This window comes from Euleptes europaea, chromosome 16 (genome assembly GCF_029931775.1).
Source record: "Euleptes europaea isolate rEulEur1 chromosome 16, rEulEur1.hap1, whole genome shotgun sequence".
In the NCBI taxonomy this organism is placed as follows: Eukaryota; Metazoa; Chordata; class Lepidosauria; order Squamata; family Sphaerodactylidae; genus Euleptes; species Euleptes europaea.
Window position 1 is genome coordinate 21,207,200 of NC_079327.1, and position 23,486 is coordinate 21,230,685.

Sequence of the window (23,486 nt, forward strand, 5' to 3'; positions counted from 1 at the left end):
TGATATATGCCACAACAGCTGCGAGACTGCTTTATGCAGCGAAATGGAAAGGGCTAGAAACTCCAGAGAAAAAAGACTGGATTGTTAAAATGTTTGAAGTGGCAGAAATGGCAAAACTCACAGCTATTCTAAATGAAGAAAATGACGTTCGGTTTTTGGGGGAATGGGGGGCGTGGATGCATTATTGTGAATATGAGTTAAAATTGGGAAGAATGGAAGAATATTTTCTAATCTGATCCAGAGGATTATTTTTGATTTTTTTTTATATTGAATAAGCATAATTATATTTACTAACAGATTATGGTTTTTTATATATGGTATTGATATTTTATCAAGATTAGATTACCTATGACGGGAGGAACTTTTTATTAAGAGGCAGATAGAGGTGATGGGGAAGTCAAAAAATTTTCCATTTCTTTTTTTCTTTTTTCTTTTCTCTTTTTTATTATATGATATGGAATTATAACAACTTTAGGTTAGAATTGAAATTCGATATTGTTATAGATGTTGTTTAATGCAATGGAAAATTTCTATCATAAAACCCAATAAAATTTATATATACGAGATGGAAAAAAAAAAAAAAAAAAAAAAAAAAAAAAACACTACTAGTAAATTTCTTCCATTAAATATATATATATATATCCCAGGATTTCAATTTCTTGTACAGAACGAAATGAAAGTTATATAACATTCTTCTAAGAGGTATGTACCGTATTTTTCGCTCCATAAGACACACTTTTTTCCTCCTCAAAAGTGAGGGGAAATGTCTGTGTGTCTTATGGAGTGAATGCCGGCTGGGCGCGTGCGCGTCGGGACGCCGCAAGCCGGCGTTCCTTGCCCCGACGGCCAGCTGGGAGGCGGGCAGGGCGCACAGAGCCGGCTGGGCGCGTGCGCGTCGGGACGGAGGTGTTCCCCGCCCTGACGGCCAGCTGGGAGGCGGGCAGGGCCGCACAGAGCCGGCTGGGCGCGTGCGCCGGCTCGCTCCATCCCAATGCGCACGCGCCCAGCCGGCTCTGTGTGGCCCTGCCCGCCTCCCAGCTGGCCGTCGGGGCGGGGAACACCGCAGTCCCGACGCGCACGTGTCCAGCCGGCTCTGTGCAGCCCCGCCCACCTCCCAGGTGGCCGTTGGGGCGGGGAACGCTGGCTCGCGCCATTCCGACGCGCACGCGCCCAGCCGGCATTCACTCCATAAGACAAGTTTTTAGAGGAGGAAAACAAGATTTTTTCTTGTTTTCCTCCTCTAAAAACTAGGTGCGTCTTATGGTCAGGTGCGTCCTATGGAGCGAAAAATACGGTATTCTTAAAGTCAGTTTCTACCACACCATTCTTCTCAGCACAAAGGATTGATTCTGCCCTTAAGCAACTACGGTGGGCTCCCTCAGTGAGGTATTTTTTTCAAGTGATTCAACTGCAAGTCACTGGAGAATTACCTTCCTAATAATTGTTTATTATTATTACTGACAAAGCCCAATAGCAAAAGATTACAAACCAGCAAGAACAACAATTTTACAGAGTAAATTGAAGAACTGCCTTCATGGGTTACTTCCTGTTTAGTAGACAATGGTCTTTTCAGAGCCTAGCATACAAGGGCTTACAGCTTCATACACACATCTGGGATCCAGCGTTGTGCAAGCAGAAACACACAGCGCTGTTTACTTGTGCAACACTGAACACTTTCCTCCCTATTATAGTGCCCAGAAACTGGTCACACAATATCTTTCACAAGTGGAAGCACAAGAGCGGATACACTAAGTCTGACTTCACACAAGTGGCTACCATGATCTTTTTCTTTAAATTTTGTGCTGGGTCCAACCCCTTCTCAAGGAATCACGTACTCATCCTCAATTGTGTTATGACTGTATCTTCCAATTTTTATACCCCCCAAAATTTAGACCATAGGCAGACTCAAATTTACTGCCAACATCAACCGCTAGAAGCCTCCTTGGTAAACAATCATACTGTTCCTAGTGATCCAAGTCTATATTGTTCCATTATTTGTTTGTAGAGCAAAACTACTATATCTGTAGGTAAAGGGTATCTTCTGCAGGCTGATTCCCTAGCGTCCCCTGCTCTAGTCTAATATCTGGCCCCAACAATTCTCTATGTCATCCTCGTCTCAATTCCTGTAACTGTCTTTTCCTGTACGTGAGAACTATAGACAGTTAAGGCATATAATTTCACCCTATTCCTATCTCAATATAGAGTGGACTGCAGCTTCTAGAATTTTTTTTCTTACTTCCCTGGATTAAAAAAGAATGAATCCAAATAAAAGAGTGAATGCAAAGTGCTACAACAGAGGTATGCAAACTCTGACATGTGTACCAAACGGCAGCATATCATACCATTTCCCTCAGAATAGGAAGTTGAAATTTGATCCTGCCTCCCTGAGCAACCAGTGGGAATCACCCAATGTTTTAAGATGCCCTCCTCCTCAGAGCAAGAAGGTAGCAAAGTGGGGTTCAGCTTGATTTCAGTGTGTCTGGCCAAATGCAATCCTTGTGTCCTCTCTTCAGTTTTTGTTTGCCAGCACAGAAGTATTTTTATAAGTGACATTTCTTTTTTTCTGACATTCAGACCGAAATGGTTGCCTCCACCAGTACACAAGACCATTATTGTCTCTAAAGCAAGCAAAGTATTTTTAAAGGTTACAAGCATAGTATTTCACTCCCTTTTGTGAATCTTATATTCTTGTGGCCACAATGCCCCTTTCCCTGCCCAGAACAATAATTATACATTCAGATGAGTTTATGTATATAGTCTCTAATTTCATTCATAAAAGTGGTTTACTTACTAGGTCAAGGGCAGAACCTCCACCAAGATATTCCATGATAATCCATAATTTCGTATCCTATGAAAATAAAAGTCCATCTAAATAACAATAAACTATAAGAACTCTCCACTATCAAATAACTTTTTGCCATATGAGCCACATGTTTCATATTACATTTGTGTTTAGGCATGCATGCTAAACATGAATAAATGAAAAACAAGTGCATTAAAAGGACAGATTTGAGATATGGATAATATCACAAATAGCACACATTTTCCTTGATATTTCATGACAAGCAAAGTTCTTATGTTTTTCACTGAATAGCATAGTATTTCTGAGACTCAGCAAGATATGTACAGTTTTCCTTTTCAACAGTATGTTTTTGAAATGCTACAGAAAATATTTTAAAATATTAAAGAGCAGTTTTTAATACAGAATGTTATTCTTAGATAGAAAGTTTTTGTATCAGTATTAAGATGAACAACATTAAGTAGAAAAACAGAAATCAAAAACAGTAACAATTAGTATCAATATAGCATTAGCGGTTCTTAAATATAATATCTGTTAATTGGATTTCATTTCAATAATCAAGAGATTAGCAACTGATGATAGGTGTAGGCACACTTTGGAATTGGGAAATTTCGTTATGTATGGGTTGAATGTATGTTTATTGTTGTTTTATGTTTAAAAATAATAAAATTTATTTTTAAAAAAGATATGTTACCATCAGCTGGCCCAACAGCAATCTGGGACCTGCATTCTGAACCAGATGAAGTTTCCAGGTTGTCTTCCAAGGACAGCCCGCATAGCATGCTGCAGCAGTCCAACTCAAGGTTACAAAAGCATGGATCAGTGCAGTCAAGTTAGCTGAGGCTAAGAACTGAGTCGGCTGCCTAACCAGATACAGGTGATAGAAGGTTCTCTTGCCCATTGCACTAACCTGCTTTTTAAACAGGAAGGTGGAGTCCACAAGCACCCCCAAGCCTTTTCCCCAGCAGGGCAGAAGCAGCTTTTAGTGAGATAATGGTGTGAAAGAAAACAGTTAAAGAACTCCTTTCTCTACAGACTGTTCCCCTTGATTCAGAAACCCACTCAGGAAAAAAAAAACCTTAACAATCATAGAACTACACATAACACATTGATCTGCTGTAAGAGACAACAAAGAATCTAGAGAAGATTGTTTATTGAGAATCAGACCGGCTAGCAGAAAGTGTACGTTTTAATCCCCCCCCTGCAAATGCCTGCCCCAGTCTGAAGTGAGACAGGTAAGACTTGTCTCTGATACCACAATGGGTTTCGAAGGCATTTAGAAACAGTGGACTGCTTCTCCTGACACTACCGAAAGTTCCAGATCTAGAAAACAGGCAAGGGCTTTTCTCCTCTGACCACACGCTGAGCTTCAGAGGTACTTGGAAACAGTAAGACTGCTCGCTGCTTACAAATGCCACTGCAGCTTAGCACACAAAGTCTCCACAATGAGAGAGAATCAAATGAGCCCATTTGTGGACTCCTGTGACCAAGTCTGATACCTGACCAAACTCTCACACTTGCATTCAAACTGGACCTCTCAGGATTCTAGCAAAGTTTTCTAGTCCTTATATGACTGCAGGAATAAAAAGATACAACAAAATCTGTTTTATCTTCACATCGTCCATTCAGCAAGAATACTTTTTTTATATTTCAGGGCAAGACTTTTGTAATATAAATACAGCATATATCCGTCATAGCTTAACAAACTTACAAAGATACCATCCATATATTATTGCACATGCTCCTATTCCTAATACGCAGCTCTGAAGTTATACGAAGCTCTCAAGGGTATACCTTCAACACAGTCCTTAGTGCTCAATGAGTCTGCCAATCCTTCATTGGTACAAGTCACTGTTAATAAATCTTCATTTGGTATATTAAAAAATCCCATATTCTTGTGACTTGTTCACTACACATGCTTCCTGGAACCAAAGCAGTATGCAACTCCACAGGTCCAACAGAGCTCCCTTTTTTCAAAAAGTCTGCTACAGCCTCCACCATTATTGGACATATGAACACAACAGGAACTTGAACCACAGTTTGCAACGAAGTGTGGTATTGCTGATAAAACACAGAAGCTTGCTTTGACAGCACTTGCCCACAGGGTCCCGTATATCATAGCCAAAAAATGTGCTTTGTTTGTGATATTACGACTCATTAAATCTTATTTACAGACAACAGGTTGGATCTATTCACATTTAGGACTGATTTATGCATCCATTCCCAACACGTCCTTACTGAAACTATTATACACCTGCATGTCTTTGAAAAGGTAGCCCAGATTAGTTACCAGGGACAGAGCTTTATCACTCAGCCAACGCGGTATCAGCCAACACAGCAAAGGTTGTTTACAACCGATAACCTTACCTCAGCTGACCCTGCGAATGTCTTAACCAGCATTTCAATTAATGGAAGTCAGAAAATGAAGACAGAGGTCTAAATCTAGGAAGGCAAAGCCTGGTAATTAGACTGCTCAATATATTCTCAGAACTTCAGCCATTAATGCAGATATTCAGAGCAACAAAATTACTAGAAATGGCTCCAAACTACTCGGAAGACTGCCTGAGGGGGCCCCCCAAAAGGTGCTGTCAGGAAACTGAGTCTTTTAGTGCAGTTCTTGTTTTCTCAAAGACTGGTTCAGACTTTCAGGACTACAAGGTCCCAGGTTCAATCCCTGGCATCTCCAGTTAAAGGGACTAGGCAGGTAGGTGACGTGAAAGACCCCTGCCTCAGACCCTAGAGAGCCGCTGCCGGCCTGAGTAGACAATACTGACTTTGATGGACCAAGGGTCCGATTCAGTATAAGGCAGCTTCATGTGTTCATGTGTACAATGGGGAAGTTAAGTTGGAAAATAGCTGTGCTGTTGCTTGAGATCCTGCAAGCTGTGACCTTTTGCAACCCAGGTAAGAGGCCAGGTGCAGGCAGTTGACTAGCTTCAACCCAAACTCCCTCCAGTCTCCAAGGCAGAGAACAGTGGTGCCAATTAGCAAACATGAAATCGTGAGAATTGAAACCTGTGAGAACCGGGCGGGCTTAGCTGCAGATAAACTCAACCACACTATCTCACTCTTGACCCCCTCACCTTGGAAACATGGCTAGTAACAGAGTTACATAGTTAATTAACATCTCCCACCATGGATCCGATTGGTTAATTGAGCTCAGGTCAACTCAGACTCCTGGCCACAAAGTTTAGCATTTTCGGTTTAGTTTTGTTCATGGCTCCTTGAACCAACCTGGCCCTTTTGATTTTTGTACCTGCTTTATGGATCAGACAGGCTGTCTGTCCATGCTGACTCCTGGATAAGAGTGGACTTTTGAAGTCAATAGCTCCCAAGTACTGCCGAAGTACCAACATCAAAGCTCTGGAAATGCTAATGGCCATCCTGGCTGAAGACAATGAAATGGTCAGAACACTGTAACTTCCAAGTTAAGGAGCCTGCCTTCGAATATGATCACATGAACACACATGAAGGAGCCTTCTACTGAATCAGACCCTGGGTCCATCAAAGTCAGTATTGTCTACCCAGACTGGCAACGGCTCTCCAGGGTCTCAGGCAGAGATCTTTCACATCACCTACTCGCCTAGTCCCTTTAACTGGAGATGTGGGGGATTGAACCTGGGATCTTCTGCATGCCAAGCAGATGCTCTACCACTGAGCCACAGCCCCTCCCACAACTAGAGCACCATAGAGTGAGTGACAAAGTTACTGCATGTTTACAACTTTCTCTTTTATTCCATGCTCAATTGCTGTGCAAATTGTCTCTGTGTGTGGACTTTTCACTGTTAATTCTTTATTATCTTACATTCTAGTGGTCATTCTCCACACCAACCAGGCCTCCACCAAACACATTACTCAAAACAGGTGTCAAGGAAAGGGAGGCATTAGTTTCTAAATTGCTATTTCCCCAGGAGTGTGCACGTGCAATAAGCCATCTGTGGTAACTAGTCATTGGGTAGTGGGAGATGCAGGCACTAGGCAGAACCTTAAAACGGCAACACAAAAAGGGAAGCTGGAAGTACTGGCCCTCTCGGAGGGTAATTCTTAAAATCAACAGTTGGTGGCGGTAGTGAGAGAGGAAACCCGCACCAAGGGTGAGGTGAGCCAGGACACAGCAGTGAGAGAGGAAATCCGCACCAAGGATTAGGTGAGCCAGGACAGTGGTGCATGGCTGGGCAAAGACTCAAGACAGTTGGTGGGCACCTAGACGCTTCAAAGGGCAGAATGGAGCAGTGCTCATAGGTCAGCGGGACTGTTCTGCCACACTTGTGGATGGATCTTTAATGCTGCATGCCTTGAGTATAAACAAATAAAGTACTACTTGATCAGCCCACAGTGTTATTGTATTCTAAGGGCCTCCACAGAAAAAAAAGGCCTGGCAGTTAGCCAACAGGCAAATTAAGATTAAAAAATAACTGAAGTTATCCAAATATTCTGTCCCTAAAGTCATGGATTGCTCTTGGACTAATCTTTTGATCAACATCCTCTGGTTTTCAATGTCGCCTCCCAAAACAGCATTGCAACCATTTTCAGAACACTTACACAAAGGGAGTACACTCCACCACAAACCAAAGACTAGGACTGAGAAATCTGTATTTATCCTAGATTTATTCCGTATCATTGGTGTTATTCTTCTACGGCAAAAGCACACAAACAGACACTTCAAAAACTCAACGACAGCAGGGAAAACACATTTGATATAAAACATGGCAACATTCAAAAGTCAATGGGAGAACATTCCAACCTCGCAGAAGACTCTGCTGTTGACCTGAAGGTCACCCGTTCTTCAACAAGTGTCTTCAAAAGGAGAATACAATGTGAAATTGCTAAATGTAAGTATAATAACTGAGGGTGTAAACAGAGACAAATTTTCACCCAGTACAGATGGTGCTTAACATAATTAGAAAGACCAATTAAAGCTATTGCAAATGGTCTCACTGTTTATCTTGTTTCCTTTTGAGACATATGAACACCACAGACTGTACCCGTTACATTTCATTGCTTTAATACCACTATTCACCATCTTTTCGTGAGTGTGTGCCTGTTGATTGAATATCTAATGAAGCAGCTCTAACCCACAGAGGCGTATAAGTAAGTGTGAGTTTTTAAGGTGCCCCCCAAAAATGATGTTTTTGTGAGCAAGAATCTGTTTTATAAGCCACACAAGTAAAAATTAACATTTAAGTGCTAAGGAGACAGGTTCTTATTTTTGGTACTCTTACAGCAACTAATTAAGGTGCATCATCCAAGAATAGTCCTTGCTAAGAGGCAGAAAAGCATTTTCTCCCAGTCCAGTTCTAATACCAGAAGTATTGCCAGGATGCAAGAAAATAGCACACGGGCATGGAACAAGGAAGGAGAATGATTTCATACCCTTCACCCACGCACTCCATTTTCTTTGAAAGGCACACTTGCATTCATACAAGTGTGCCTTTCAAAGAATTCACAGGCAGCCACGTGAATTTAAACGGTGAGCCCCCAGTTCACTCCCAGACACTCAAGTTTTGTTTCAATTTTAAAATGTAAATGAGGTCCATTAATTACAATCAATGATTTCTCCTCCTCCTCTTTGGAGCAACTAGAATAACCATGCCAACGTTTACTGTCTTGAACATTAGAAGACCTAGAGCCAAAAGAGGCAGTCTCAGGAAATAGTCATTATGGGCACTTCATAATTTCCCCCCAAAAGCCCTTTGAGAGATGGAAATGGTTGTGCTGAAGATCATTCTCAAGTCACTGTGCAGAGCTAATGACGAGAAGCATTTGGCTGGTGTCTTGCACTGCATTCTTTTGAGGGTAGATAACGGATGAGCTCAAATATCTTCTAAAAACAAATCCTTACAGCAAGCTAGCCAGAAGCTCCCTGAGATCAACAAAAAATAATTCTGTTCTGCACATGGCACATTTGTTCTTTCACAGATGTTTTCCAGCCATCTAATACTCAACGACATCTTTAAAAAATCTGTCTCTTGAGAGGCAGTGGGGAAACAAGTAATTTCACCAGAAGATTGACATAGCTCACAAGCGGTGACTAAACAAATAGGTTTGGACATAAGAGGTTTTCATTCGAAAGTTTATATGCAAGACCAATGTTTGAAACCAATGTCTCATGTACAGATTATTTCAACTGCACATGTCTACAAAACAGAAAATGTCTGCCTAAATTATTAGAAAAATGGAACAGTTTGAGCATTTGGGGGGGCGGAATCTAAGCATCCAGTATTTTGTGCACGAGTTTCAAAAGTAATTGTATACTTTAATATGTTAGGCATTTATAAATTGTGTACTTTAGTATGTTAGGCACTTAGTCTTCACAGAACTTATGCCCCCTCATTCTCCCTAAGGAACCAAACCAGGTTATTTTTCTCGCTCCAAGAATCATGCTTCCTCCCTGCCATGTTCCATTCAACAGATGGCTGTAAACAGGCTGACCCTAACTAGCTAGGTATTTTAAGGTTCTTCTGTAATGTTTGCTTATTTTAGCCAGCCTGAATTGTAAAGAGTAGTCCATTCCCACCCCTGCCCCACACACAAATATAAACAGTTTTCTTAATAAAAGACACCTAACCATTGTTGCTCAAGGTACACTGATAATCTAGGGCCATCTAGTGGTCACACATCAGCATTAATCTCAGTTACTAACATGCAGATTTCTCCAATCTATTAAACAGAGAAAGAAATTACTCTAACAGAGATCACTGAAGACCAACTGCATGTTTTTCAAAAAGTCAAATGTATAATCTAGCTGTTAACTTTAACGTTTACCTTAAAGATACAAAAGAAGGAAAAGCCAAACTGCCAAAGTGTGACATTAGAAGCTTGAGTACAGCCAATGCAATAACATGGGGCAAAGCTTTTGTATTTGACTGGATTTTATCTGTACATCGGATATCCAGGACCATATCAGGGGGACCTATGGCAGCTCTATTTCCTTGGGTTTTAGAATCTGATTTTTAAAAGACACCGAATGGTTCACGGTTACAGGAGTTAGAGCTGCTGAAGCTCAAGCAGAAGCAAAAACACAGAAAAGGAGATCCACAGCCTAAAACACAGAACAGTAGTGAGACGCTTTTCCCTGTCTACGCAGCAAATCAGATTTCTCCACTCAGGGACTCCTCCTCCCCCAGGTCTTTCCCAGGTATTACTGGCTGTACAACCAAGCTTGTCTCCTAGAAGCAATGGTCACTTGCACCAGAGATGCGGCTTGCAAGACTGACAGATATTCTGTATTCCTAAAACATGTTCCAGCAATATCTCCACTGCAAGCTTTTAGTTTGGTGTAAAGAGCAGGTGATTCTAGATATTGAGCAGTGCGCAGCAGGTCACACAGTAACTTTAGAAAAACCCATTTCTCTTTGATTTTAAGTCTGCTTCATCTGCTGCATTTTTTTCTGCAACGTTAAAGCCTCAATACTTTTACACCACTGATTGTGCCAACGGAAGATCACATGTACACAACCTAAAATTATTATTTTAACATCCAAGATGGGACTGTCATCATGACTTCCTGCAAGAGGGACTTCACACCAGGATCTCTAAATAGTGAGACTCACTGAGGTTCCAAAATACCTCAAGGTCCCAAGAGTGATGTATGACTTCTGCCTTAGAGGATAGTTCATGAAACCATCAGGGGAAGCAGTTAATTGGTCAAAGGCCATTAAAGCATGGCTCTTTTGTCTTGCAATTCTCCCGCGAATGTAGCGAATCTCCGTTGCCTAAAAGCATGATCCTCCCCCTCCTGCGGCACCAACCCACTTCCGTTGCAAAACTTCCCCTGGTTTTCCAATCCCAGCTTTATCCCGATTAAAAACAAAGAAGCGCAGCAATTGCGAGTGCCTGCTGCTGCATTTCAGAGCTCAGGTCGACTCCTCTTCCTTCTGACACTCTCCATTCCACTTTCCCCTCCCACTCCTCCTCCCGCCTCCCTCTCGGTGGAACTCTGGAAAACGTCCTTGTTAAGGCAGACCTTAACTGGCATCAGCCAATCACAGAGCACTGGCGAAATAATGATCACTCCCCTACTATCCCACGGTGCTTCACTTGGGAACATCCCTCCCTGAACATTTGTGGGATTGATGAAGAATGGAGTTCATCATGCATTCAATTTTTGCCTCCCAGGATAAAAAAAGTGTGAGACATGACAGGGAGAACGAACCTTGTATTACTTACCATGAAGACAAATCGCAAGACAAATCAGCCATGCGTGAATGGCCAAAGACACTGGCTTTGTCGCGAGATGACACCTATACCCTACCGCTCAAAAGATCTGTGTGGACGTAAATGGCATTTTGAAGGGGGAAAGGGAGTGAGAACACTGCAAAAGAACAGAACCCAAGCTCTTTTCTAGCTCATCCACATTACTCATATACCAACCTCTGGTCTTCCCTATCCTGACATGACAGATTTTAACATATCTGGTACAGACTGTGAAGCATCTAGCATACCTCTGGTACAAAACCAAAACAAATGGTAACTACAAGGCAGACTATTTTGTCATTGAACTATGAGGAATTTGTAGTATTTAGGAACACTCAAACACCATTTCTCATTTTCAAAGCTGAGAACACATCCCTCTCCAAAAGCCATCAAACGCAGCTGTTCCTGACGGGTCTGCATGCCTCTAACTCACACAGGCACTGCCCACTCATACAGGATGGAAAGGATTACACACTAACACCAGAAGTTCATAAATCTTCTAAATCTAATTCTGCTTCCCATGGTAATCTACTGTCTTCATTTGTGAACTGGAAGAAGAGGAACTGGAGAAACGTGCGTGCATACATTAAGCATACCATTATGCTCATAAGAACTTTTTATAGAATCATAGAGTTGGAAGGGACCACCAGGGTCATCTAGTCCAACCCCCCGCACAATGCAGGAAATTCACAACTACCTCCCCCACACAACCCCAGTGCCCAGAAGATGGCCAAGATGCCCCCCTCCCATGAACTACCCAAGTTAATAGAATTAGCTTTGCTGACAGATGGCCATCTAGCCTCTGCTTAAAAACCTCCAGGGAAGGAGCACTTACCACCTCCCGAAGAAGCCTGTTCCACTGAGGAAGCGCTCTGTTAGAAAATGTAGCCTTGTTACTCACCGAGAGGGCTCTTTCTGCTCTGAGGAAGAAGGGCATCTTGAAGCTCGGGTTTTCCCGCCCTTTGCTCGGGGAGGCAGGACCAAAATCTCACTTCCTATCCTCTGGGCGGGAAAGCCTCGACTTCCCACTTTACAAAGAGCCGAAGCTGTAGACAGGAGTAAGAACTAGAAAAAACATTGATAACCAGACCGAACAGGTACGGAATACAACCAACGTGTAAATAACAGGTCTACATCATAACAAAGTAGACAAGTAGGAAAAAACTCTCAGACAACAAGTAAGGAATGAGAGAGTAGCTGGCGTGAAAGGGAAGGAAACCACCCCTTTAACGTAGGTCAGATGTGCCTGTGCTTAGGTATTAAGGTATCCATAGGTAGTAGCATATACCCACAGGAATGAATCAGATTTTTAGACTGTATTAACCAATTTTTGGGCGGGGCAAGATGCCCTTTTCCTTAGAGAGGAAAGAGCCCTCTCGGTGAGTAACAAGGCTACATTCCCGCTGAGGGAAAGGGCATCTTGGAGCTCGGGATGTCCAAGAGCTGTAGACTACCTGGGTTAATCATTATTATCCTCGACCACGTGCTGTAGCACTCTACGGCCAAAGGCCACCTCAGCGGACGCAAAGGAATTTATGCGGTAGTGGCGGACAAAGGTGGACACGCTAGACCATGTGGCCGCCTTGCATATTTCCTCCACCGAGGCCTGATGATGTAAGGCCGCTGTAGCTGCTGCACTGCGCACAGAATGGGCCGTGATCCCTAAGGGAACGGGAACTTTGCAGGCTTGGTAAGCTTCAGAAATGCAGCGTTTGACAGCCCAGCTTAGAGAAGGTCGAGACAATCGCCGGCCTCTGCTAGGGGCCGAAACAGAAATAAAGAGGGAGTCCGATAATCTGAATGACGCAGCCCGGCTAATGTAGATCTTGATAGCTCTGCGAACATCCAGGGTGTGCCATTCTTTTTCCCTGGGACTAGCCGGATGAGGACAAAAGGATGGCAAGAGGAGTTCCTGCTGACGATGAAAGGTAGTGTTAACCTTGGGAATAAACGTGGGGTCGAGACGTAGAACGACCTTGTCTCAGCGGATAATACAGAGTTCTTTTCTAATTGATAACGCCCCCAGCTCTGAGATCCTTCTCGCTGATGTGATCGCGGGAGCATCGACTACAGGCCGACTGAGAAGGTCCATTGCGGGGGGAGACATCTCATACAGCTTTTTAATGGACCCAGGGAACTGCCTGTTCTGGGTTGGCTTGTCCCACTCAGCCTTGATAAGCTTTACAAAATAATTTGGACGAGAGACCTTTTTAATCTGGGAAGATCCCTGAGGAAAATAGTCCTTAGTGCCCACTGGCCATGTCTCAGGTTGAGGATCCTCAGGCTTAGAGCCTGGCTCTTGATTAAGCTCAAGAGCAATTAAAGCCCTGGACAACAAGTCCTCCATGGACAACAAGTCGTCCTCTCATTTTGTGGGACCGGGGTAGAGCCGTAGAAGGACCAGAAGACAGAGATAGAAGAAGGGAATCCTTTTTTTTAATATATCAGGACGAAAAAGTGGGAAGTCGAGGCTTTCCCGCCCAGAGGACAGTAAGTGAGATTTTGGTCATGCCTCCCCGAGCAAAGGGCGGGAAAACCTGAGCTCCAAGATGCCCTTTCCCTCAGAGCAGGAATTCTCCCTAATTGGTTCTTGTAGGTTATCCGGGCTGTGTAACCGTGGTCTTGGAATTTTCTTTCCTGACGTTTCGCCAGCAACTGTGGCAGGCATCTTCAGAGTAGTAACACTGAAGGACAGTGTCTCTTCAGTGTTACTACTCTGAAGATGCCTGCCACAGGAAAGAAAACGTCAGGAAAGAAAATTCCAAGACCACGGTTACACAGCCCGGATAACCTACAAGAACCAATGAACTCTGACCGTGAAAGCCTTCGACAATATTCTCCCTAATGTCTAGATGGAAACTCTTCCTCAGGATCTGCACAACTGGCAGTCTGGACAGTCATGATCCCAACCTCAAACAGCACCCAGGACCCTTACTAAAAGAGGTGGCAGTAATGGAGACATCTGCAGAGGCCCCAGTGTGTTGCACAGTCCTCAACACACATAACTGGCCCAGGATCTGGGATCTGTGTATGCATTATTCCACTTTTTTTTTTGCCATCAAGTCACAGCTGACTTATGGCAACCCTGTAGGGTTTTCAAGACAAGAGTGGTTCACCATTGCCTGCCTCCATGTCACAACCCTGGTATTCCTTGGCGGTCTCTCATCTAAATACTTGCCAGAGTCGACCCTGCTAAGCTTCTGAGATCTGACAAGATCAGGCTAGCCTGGGCTATCTAGGTCGGGGCATTATTCCACATACAAGGGCCTTATTTCCCATTTTTTAACTGGATTTACTTTATTCTTCGGTTTTTGTGCTCGCCTCCTCAATGTGCAACACAAAATTTGCTCTGTGTTATTCTTAGAGGATTGGGGGGGGGGGACTTTCCTTTGGGCAAAACAAGCAATCTTTCATTCATTCATTTATAGCCTTATTTATTGGCATAGTAGCTAAAACGTCAAGTACAAAAATGGGACATCCAATACAAAATACAGGGCAGTTATAAAATGGCCATACTTTGGCCAACAAGCAATCTAAAGAGCGCTAAGACAAAGGGAGGAATTGAAACTTATCTATTGCACCCAGTTGTTAGCCACCTTGGTAGCCCTGATGAGTGCAGAAAGGTGGGGTGTATATATATATTTTGTAAAATAAACAGATAATTTTGCAGACACAGAAGTTCCCAACTGTAAACAGGTTCTTTGGGGGAAGTGCAACCTTACCCAGAACAGACTAACTTCCAATTTTCCAATTTCTACTGTCATCGACCAATCGTGCACAATTGGAAACACTGCAAAAAGCACAGTTCCAATCAAGAAAACAAAGCTTACAGACTTAGAATTCCCTGTAAATGTTTGTCTGAAGGTGTAGACATGGAGGGGGTGAGGACAGCAGTTGCAGTTTCACTCCTCTGTTTATGTACAGTATATAGTGGGGGGGAAACCATACCACCACTTTGTTTTCACAATTGCTATGCTTTAAGGAACTTCATTGCTTGATCCTGACTTTATTTTCACTTGCATGTAGGCTTGATATATCCAAATAGTTTAAGGATGTCATCATAATTAATGGCAAGCAGCAAAGGCCTCTTGCCAGAACAGTTCCTTGTTCTAGTTTGCTAGCGCTAGCCATTGCCAAATACAAATCAAACACAAACAGACTACGACAGAAGAGCCAGTATCTGCATACAATTTGTGAAACATTTGTTAAGAACCTCTACTAAGATGGCCAAGCCAAAAGGAAGCTAACACATTTTCTTTTTGGAAACCTAAATACTACATACAAGGAATCAGCAATTCAATACCTGAAAGAAAGTCGACATGAACATCCTGAAGAACCAGTTTCCCCAGAGGTATACATAATTGTGGGGTAACACTTTCAGCAGTAAAGCAGCTAGAAAACTCTGCCAAAACTGGACAGTCACCATTACAGTTCCAGTAACAGATACAGGATCACTTTCATCATTTAGATTAATAAATTCAGAAATTAGGTAGAGTAACACATAGACCACAAACTGCATGCAACGCAGGACTGCTGCCAAGTGAATCCTAAGATGTCCAACACTAAAAGCTGGATCACACAAACGGCAGACTTGTCTGGAGCAGCATGTCAGACGATAGATGTGGGACCACAGACTTAAAATACTCCCTTGTGGACAGGAGAGCAAGTCAAAGCAATACCCAACTTCCAATTCATCTCGCTAACATGCACAGGAACTTCTGCTCGTGCATATTTCTTTTTAACGGGGGGAGCACACAAAGCATACAATCCCCAGTCCGAGTTGTGCCATGTGACGTGAAGCATGTGTTTCTTTCAGCTCTAGCCTGCAACTAAAGAGGAAGCCAAGAATTCTTACAAAAGAGAGGCTAATTTCAGATTAAGCAGAAACAGTGCCCTTAGTAAGTTAGCTGTGCCTCCATGATGACCAAGATAACCAAGCTGCACCAAGTACCAAGACATACAACTACAGACTGTAGTACCTTAGAGACCAACAAGATTTGGGGGGTGGGGGATATGAGCTTTCAAGAGTCAAAGCGCCCTTCATTACCTGACTCTCGAAAGCACAGAAGCAGTTATACAATTTTAGTGAAATGCAAAATGATTTTTGCTACCAAATGGAAATTCTGGACATGCCCACACTATAGATTTAAGCATGCCTAAGTGAAACAGTAACCCCAGGAACTGTAGTTCTGTAAGAGGTATCACAGATCTCTAACAACTCTTCGCAGCCTTGTCAAACCACAATTGTCAGGATTCTTTTAAAGGAAGTCACAGCAGTTCAACTGGTATTTAAATAATATACTCATTATGTAGTGTTCTCTGCATGTGATTACACATACCTACTTTAGAATATTTCATTCTTAATGAAAAATGCAAGCATATGGGTGATGTGATCAGTATTCCTTCCAATGCTCACATTAATAGAGGTAGTTTCCATTTAAGCAAGCCTACAAAATACTCTCTACGCTGATAGCACAAATCTTAGAAGATCAACAAGTAGTTTTGTCTGGAGTTCAAAGCATTTCTTCTTATACTGAAAGCTAGTCTACTATTTCCACCAAGACCTTGACTGGTAAGTAGGAATATTCTGAATACAGTGTTTCAACATAAAGGTAACCTCTCACCTTTAAGTAGGATCCATAATATTTGGTAACATAGGGGCTGTCACACTGACTTAGCACCGTGATTTCCTGCTGAATGTCTTCTATTTCATCTTCAGCTTCTTCCAAATCAATAATTTTAATAGCAACAACTTTTTGAGTTCGATTGTCAATTCCCTTAAAAACTTCACCAAATGAACCTTTGCCGATCTTCTCCAATTTTGTAAAAAGTTCTTCTGGATCCGCTTTCAGATTCTGGCAGAAATACGGAAGAGAAAAAACATCTTAGAGTTTGATGATTAAAGCATTTCACACCCACTGTTCACTTATGCTGAAGTTAGCATAGGCTGACAATGGTCAATGATCTGAAAACTATTTCAATCTGAAATGAGAAAAGAATTACTCTGTATTCTCAGCTTATTGTAGTGCAATCTGGTACTGTTCTTCTTCCAGTGAAGATAAGACACTCTGTCTGCAGGAAGGTTAACTACAAAAATGAAGACGTGTCAGAAACCCTGACTCTAAAGGAATCCTAATGAAGTACTATGGAAACTGAAGTTCTGAGTACAAGTTTAATAATTAGACAAATCTGTATCTATATATCTGAAAATTAAGATAGTTTAAGCAAGAAAAATATGTGACTCAAAAAAAAAGCAAGAAACCAGAGACTGCGGTGCTGGGAAAAACAAAAGTGCTACTCAGGAGAAAAAAGCTTTCCTGCCTTGGGCATAGCAGCACTGCCTCCTCCCCCAAATTACTGTGGATTACTGAACCTTCACCACACAGTGCCAACATACTTTCAATGACTGCTCTGCAAACCCTGAAGGCTATGAACTAGCCTTGCTTTTTAATAAGCAGCAGGGATTATAGGGTAACAAAATGCAGTGTGACAGTGCCAATTCCACAAAGCACAGCATGCACACAGGCACGAAGTGAAATGCCAGTTGACCATAAACTCCAACAATATTTTATCAAAATATTTCATGTAGTATAGAATGCCTTTCTTGAAGTGGCAAATTCTCTTCCATATTGCATTACGATGTCATCCACTAGAAGCAGTAGGGACGACAGACTCTCTTGCCTCGCAGTTGTCAAGGTTACAAATGCACATCCCTAATTTAGAAGCAGACACGCACTTTCCCTGCAACTGTCTCCAGAACACTTATGCGCACTCCCCTCCTAATTAAGCCACACAGCCTCCTTACTGGCCATGTGCTGTAACTGTAGGCATCTTTGAACAGAAATACAGGGTTCCGTAAGCAAGGACATGTAGTAAGCAATCGCCACTGTAACAGTAACACAGGTCCAGAGTTAAGTTTGTCAGAATGACACAAAACAGGAGGACGAGAAGAGTTGGTTTTTATACGCCAACTTTCTCTATCACTTAAGGCAGAATCAAATCTTCCCTTCCCCTCCCCACAACAGACACCTTGTGAGGTAGGTGGGGCTGAGAGAGCTGTGACTAGCCCAAGGTCACCCAGCTGGCTTTGTGTGTAGGAGTGGGGAAACAAATCCAGTTCACCAGATTAGCCTCCGCCGCTCATGTGGAGGAGTGGGGAATCAAACCCGGTTCTCCAGATCAGAGTTCACCGCTCCAAACCACCGCTCTTAACCACTACACCACTATTTTCATTAGCTTTCACGGCTTTTTTCCCGCCATCAAGTCACAGCTCACTTTTAGTGACCCCTGGGGGGGTTTCAAGGCAAGAGACATTCAGAGGCGATTTGTCATTGCCTGCTTCTGAATCGCAACCTTGGACTTCCTCGCTGGTCTCCCATCCAAATACTAAGCAGGGCTCATAGCACATCCATGCACATTAAAGACAGGGCACTGGCTGCAGTTATACCACAGCGCACCTGTGTGCTGCAAGACCAGACCGCGAATTTAAATGCAGGTGCTCTGTCGACCTGCACAGCTCCATCCCTTAATAATGGAAATGTTTGGCACCATTTTTGAAGCACGCTTTAGAGTGATGTGTATTTGTCTCAAAGTGCAGACAAGCCAGCGAGACAGAACTCAATCTTCTCCCCCTGAGCAAAACGACTTGCTCATGCCTTATTTTATTGTAGTTTCTACACAGAATCTCGTAACGAACTTTTAAGCCCCCGTTGGTTAATAGACAGAATGTCTCAGATTCTTTTAACGTTTCCTATTTATTGAACAATCGTTTGCCCCATATATTGGAGACAGTGGCACAGTTTTTAAAGCTTGTTTTAAAAGCCCGCCAAACAGTTAACTAGATGGAAGTATCAACAAACAGCGCGATTCAATGCAACTGTCTTTTAACTATTCTGTAAAGGGCACTTTTTAATATCTCCATTCCTTTTGTACCCTTCTGTATTACGTTTTTATGCCAATAAAGGAATGATGATGACGACAAACTTCTTAATCGCTGCACCGTGTTTCAGGCTGTGTGAGGAGAGATAATCCACGCTTGAGGACAGGAGTGTGAGAAGCCACTCTCTGTTGGCAGTTCTGTTTTTTTAATATTTATTTGACTGGTCAAATGTCAATCCTAGACTAAAGGCATGCAGAAAAAACAGTCTGTCCCATAATATTTGATACTAATATTTCAAATTAACAGCAACACAAAAAAGAGACCAATTAAAATAATAGTTTCGGAAAAACATTCTGAAAAAAATTCTGTCTAGAAAACAGACTCCAAGGCCATTTATGCATAGAGGTTTTGCCTTGGGTTTGCTGCTCTCTAGATGCACATTTTCCTCATCCAAATTCTCAAAACTCTGTGTGGGAGCTTATTGTTGAGTTCTGAGAATTTGGATGGGGAAAATGTGCATCTAGAGTGTGGCAAATCCCAGGCAAAACCTCCCATGCATAAATGGCCTGAAACAATTGTTAGCACCTGCTGCATTGAACATTCAAGCAAGCTGTTAGGCTCCAAAGTATGGTTGGAAGTCACATGACACAGCAACCTGCTGAAGCGAGACAGGCTTGGGTGTGGTCGGTGCTAGGATGGGAGAGTTCCAGGGCATCCTGCGCGAGCCACCTTGAATCCATACTGGAAGAAAGGTGGGATATAAATGAAATGAAGAAACAGTTACAGAATGCACTAATGAAACATGACGGTGAGGTTGGATTTTTGTGGCTAAGTGCAATGGAGTTTCACATCATAAACCATATGAGTCTACTCCCACTAAGTAGCACGTAGCAATATGGTTTTGTACTGATGTGCCCAACATAATGCTGAAAAAAGGTCTATCAAATTAGAATATACTGCACTGCTTTCACCCAGTTTAAAATACAAAGATGCTTGATCCAGTTGAGCACATTACCCACACGGTTTTTCCATCTTTCCCCAAAGTAAGCAAATTAACAACCACACAGGCAGCAGAAAGGAACATTGTAGACATCAGGAAGTGTACTCATGCCTCCATGAGTGGATCTCCATCCACTTTAAAAGCAACCAATGTAAGAATATGCATATCAGGATGAAATCAAAGCTTTAATAACTGCCAGCTATAAATACCTTTCTAAGGAGACAATGTAAAAACTTCCTTTAGACAAGCATTGTTTCCATTATGTACAGCAATAAAGTTGTATATTCTAACTTTACAGCAATATTGTAGACAATTACACACAAATTCAAATTTATTAATATGGTCGACTGACCAATCATGTCCAACACATCAAAATATCCAGACACAATAGTTTCCTATTTACATTTTTTATAGCTAGATGCTAAACATAACTTTCACTGAGGCTTTGGTTAGCAATCTCTGCCTGAAGTTCACCAAGGGTAGCATTACCCTCTTCAGTCCTCTATAGACTTTAATCTTGATCACAAGGTATTAATGACTTAACAAGCATTCACGAGTCTGCATGGGTAACTCCCACTCATGGGAAGGATGACCTCTAGGACCTTGTCTATACTCACGACTCAACAACTGATTAGGCAAATTATGCTAACTGACCACCTATTTAACTATGTCCAAGTTGTTGGGGGGTTTTCTAGCTTTAAAAAAAATTCAGTGATCATAGACTCATTTGGATAAAAGCCAAATTGAAGTACTATTACATTGTTCATAGTCACAGAATCCTTACTTAATAGAGCGTTTTTATTTTATTTAATTTCCCCCCTACCTTTCTGCCTTCACAGGGCCACCAAGGTGACTACACAATAATGCATTAGAATACTTTAAAAAGTGTCGTTATTTCACAATAACTAGCCTGTTTTTTTCCAAATTAATGCTTTTTTAAAAATCTGATAAATGTTTGATCATATTTTTGTCAGCTGGTTAAATGCCAAAAACCCAGTAAGGCCCTCATTCATTGTGTAAGGCACACCTCGGCTCTCTCCTTTCCTCAGCCCACCCTGATCTTGCAACTGAGTAGGACTAGACTTGCAAGGGAAGACAGACAGACACACCCCAGTCAACCACAACCAAACTATATCTGCTGCATCTTGTGGAAAACAGAAACTCTGGGCCTAAGCAAAACTATCCTTCCTTGACCTACTGGATTATGAGCCCCCTCCCCGCCTCTCTCCCCACACCCTTGGTAAACCATAAAGCAGACCACACCAGAAGGACCAATATGCTGTGCCACATCCCCCTTCCAGAAAGCAAATTACAGAGCCTACCTTCTAACACCCATTGCCCTTCAAAATGCAGCATTCTGTGGATGGAGAAACTAGACTCACCAGGATTGGAATAAAAATATATATGCTACAAACAAAGCATGCGGTGCGTATCTGAAGCGTCTCCATTTGTCACCTGCTTTGTCAGATATATTTTTATATTACTCAAACGCAGATGCAAAATAACCTTTGCACGACAGCTGAGTTATTGCAGCCTCAAGAGGGGAAAACCAAAATGTTACTGAAGTCATTAAGACAAAATGATAAAGGGAGAGCTTGTGAGGCAGCGAACACTTTAAGTATCTATACCCTATAAATTACAATTTCACAAACACACAAAGATTATTTCAGGGTTGTTACGACGCTGTCAACTTGTCAAACACTGCTAACAAAACAAAAAAAGCAAAATGAGGGAAATCAGTCTTAGAGATACAAACCAGGATATCTATGCCCCACAGTCCATGAATTTGCTTTCCACATTAGAACTCAAAGTCATGCCGCACGCCACATTTAGCCAGGTGGGCACCACAGGTCACTCTGAAGGTCACCAAGAGTGCAATCATATGCAGGGTTAGTCCAGGCTAAGCACATTGACTTCAGCTGACTACAGTAACTCTGCGAGCTGTGATCCTCAGGCTCGACTAGACCCAAACTATTCAGGGCTCGCTTTTCGCAGAAGGGATATGGACCACAGGCGCAACAAAATTTATTTTCAGCCACCCTGAGTGCCCCCCCCACTAGGAGAGAATATCCCTTTCCCCCCACCAAAAAAAACAAATTAGGGCATGTAGATATCTTTAATTTAAGGCAACGTTCCACAGTGAGCAGGGAAGGCTGAACAACACTCCCACCCCACACTCCTTCGCTGCTAGAGCCCGTTGTTATTCTTCCACCTCAACCACCTTCCATCTGACACAGGTCCCCCCACCTACTGCTCCTCCATCACCCCCCCATCTGACACAGGTCCCCCCACCTACTGCTCCTCCATCACCCCCCATCTGACACAGGTCCCCTGTACCTACTGCTCCTCCATCACCCCGCATCTGACACAGGTCCCCCCACCTACTGCTCCTCCATCACCCCCCCATTTGACACAGGACCCCCACCTACTGCTCCTCCATCACCCCCCCATCTGACACAGGACCCCCCACACCTATTACTCCTCCATCACCCCCCATTTGACACAGGACCCCCCACACCTATTGCTTCTCCATCACCCCCCCATTTGACACAGGACCCCCACCTATTGCTTCTCCATCACCCCCCCATCTGACACAGGTCCCCCCCACCTACTGCTCCTCCATCACCCCCCCATCTGACACAGGTCCCCCCCACCTACTGCTCCTCCATCACCCCCCCATCTGACACAGGCCCCCCTACACCTATTGCTCCTCCATCACCCCCATCTGACACAGGTCCTGCCCCTCCACAACTCCCCCCCCCCAAAAAAAGACACACCACCAAGAGGAAAGGGAAATACACACTGCCTCCCTCCCTCCCTCTCTAACCTAGCCCAGAATGTGGGGAGGAGACTGTAGCCAGACCTCCCCATCCTGACCCTCTCAGGGCAAGGGGGGCAGAAGGGGGGCAGCTGCCCTCCCTCCCTACAGCCAGGACCCAGGAGCAGCTTCAAGGCCGAAGAGAGTGAAGGCAGGGAGGAGGAGGGGGGGAGAAAGAGTGGAGGCGGGTTTCTCACCTGCATCCCCGGCAGGCCGGGCTGCTGCACAGGGGAGTGAGCCATGATGACGGAAGCGGTAGAGGTGGTGGCGGCGGCGGCGGCAACGCGCATGCGCGCACTCCCCCCCCCCACACACACGCCCCGGTCTCCTCTCTGCGCGCCCCTGCCCGCCTCTCTCCGTCGGGGCAAGCCGCGGCTCACCTCCTCCTCTTCCTCCTTCCCATCCACCCTCCTCCCTACGAGCTCCCAAGGCCGCCCCGACGGACCACGGGGGGGGAACCTGCCCGCGACGGCTTGCGGCCGGGCGCACGCGCGCAGAGGGGCGGGGCGGGGAAAAAAAAGCAGCCGGGTTGGTGGGGAGGCGGGCCTGGTTGCGTCATCGGAGGAGGGGGAGGGGCCGCGCTCTCCGCTCAGCCCGCGGGCGGTTGGGGTCCGTTGCTCCGGCTCCTCCCCCACCAACCGCCGCTTTCCTCCTCCCCCAACTCCCGCCTTCATTTCCCGAGAGTTCAGTCACAACCCTTGGCCTTTCGTTCAGTAACTCTTCATGAAGTCTTTTCAATCTGTCTGCAGTAGTAGAAAAGGGCAAGAGCCCAGGAGCACCTTAAAGACTAACA

General features: G+C 43.7%; 1 protein-coding gene across 1 annotated transcript in view; it reads right to left on the reverse strand.

Moving 5' to 3' along the window:
* The window catches only part of STK24 (serine/threonine kinase 24), a 40,812-nt gene extending 17,818 nt beyond the window's left edge, over window positions 1-22,994 (reverse strand). The window contains exons 1-3 of the mRNA XM_056861691.1: window positions 22,891-22,994; window positions 16,621-16,851; window positions 2,792-2,848 (exon numbers count right to left, since the gene is read on the reverse strand). Coding sequence (XP_056717669.1) covers window positions 2,792-2,848; window positions 16,621-16,851; window positions 22,891-22,983 — 381 coding nt within the window. The 5' untranslated portion in view covers window positions 22,984-22,994. The remainder of the gene's footprint in view (window positions 1-2,791; window positions 2,849-16,620; window positions 16,852-22,890) is intronic.
* Between the last annotated feature and the right edge of the window lie 492 nt (window positions 22,995-23,486).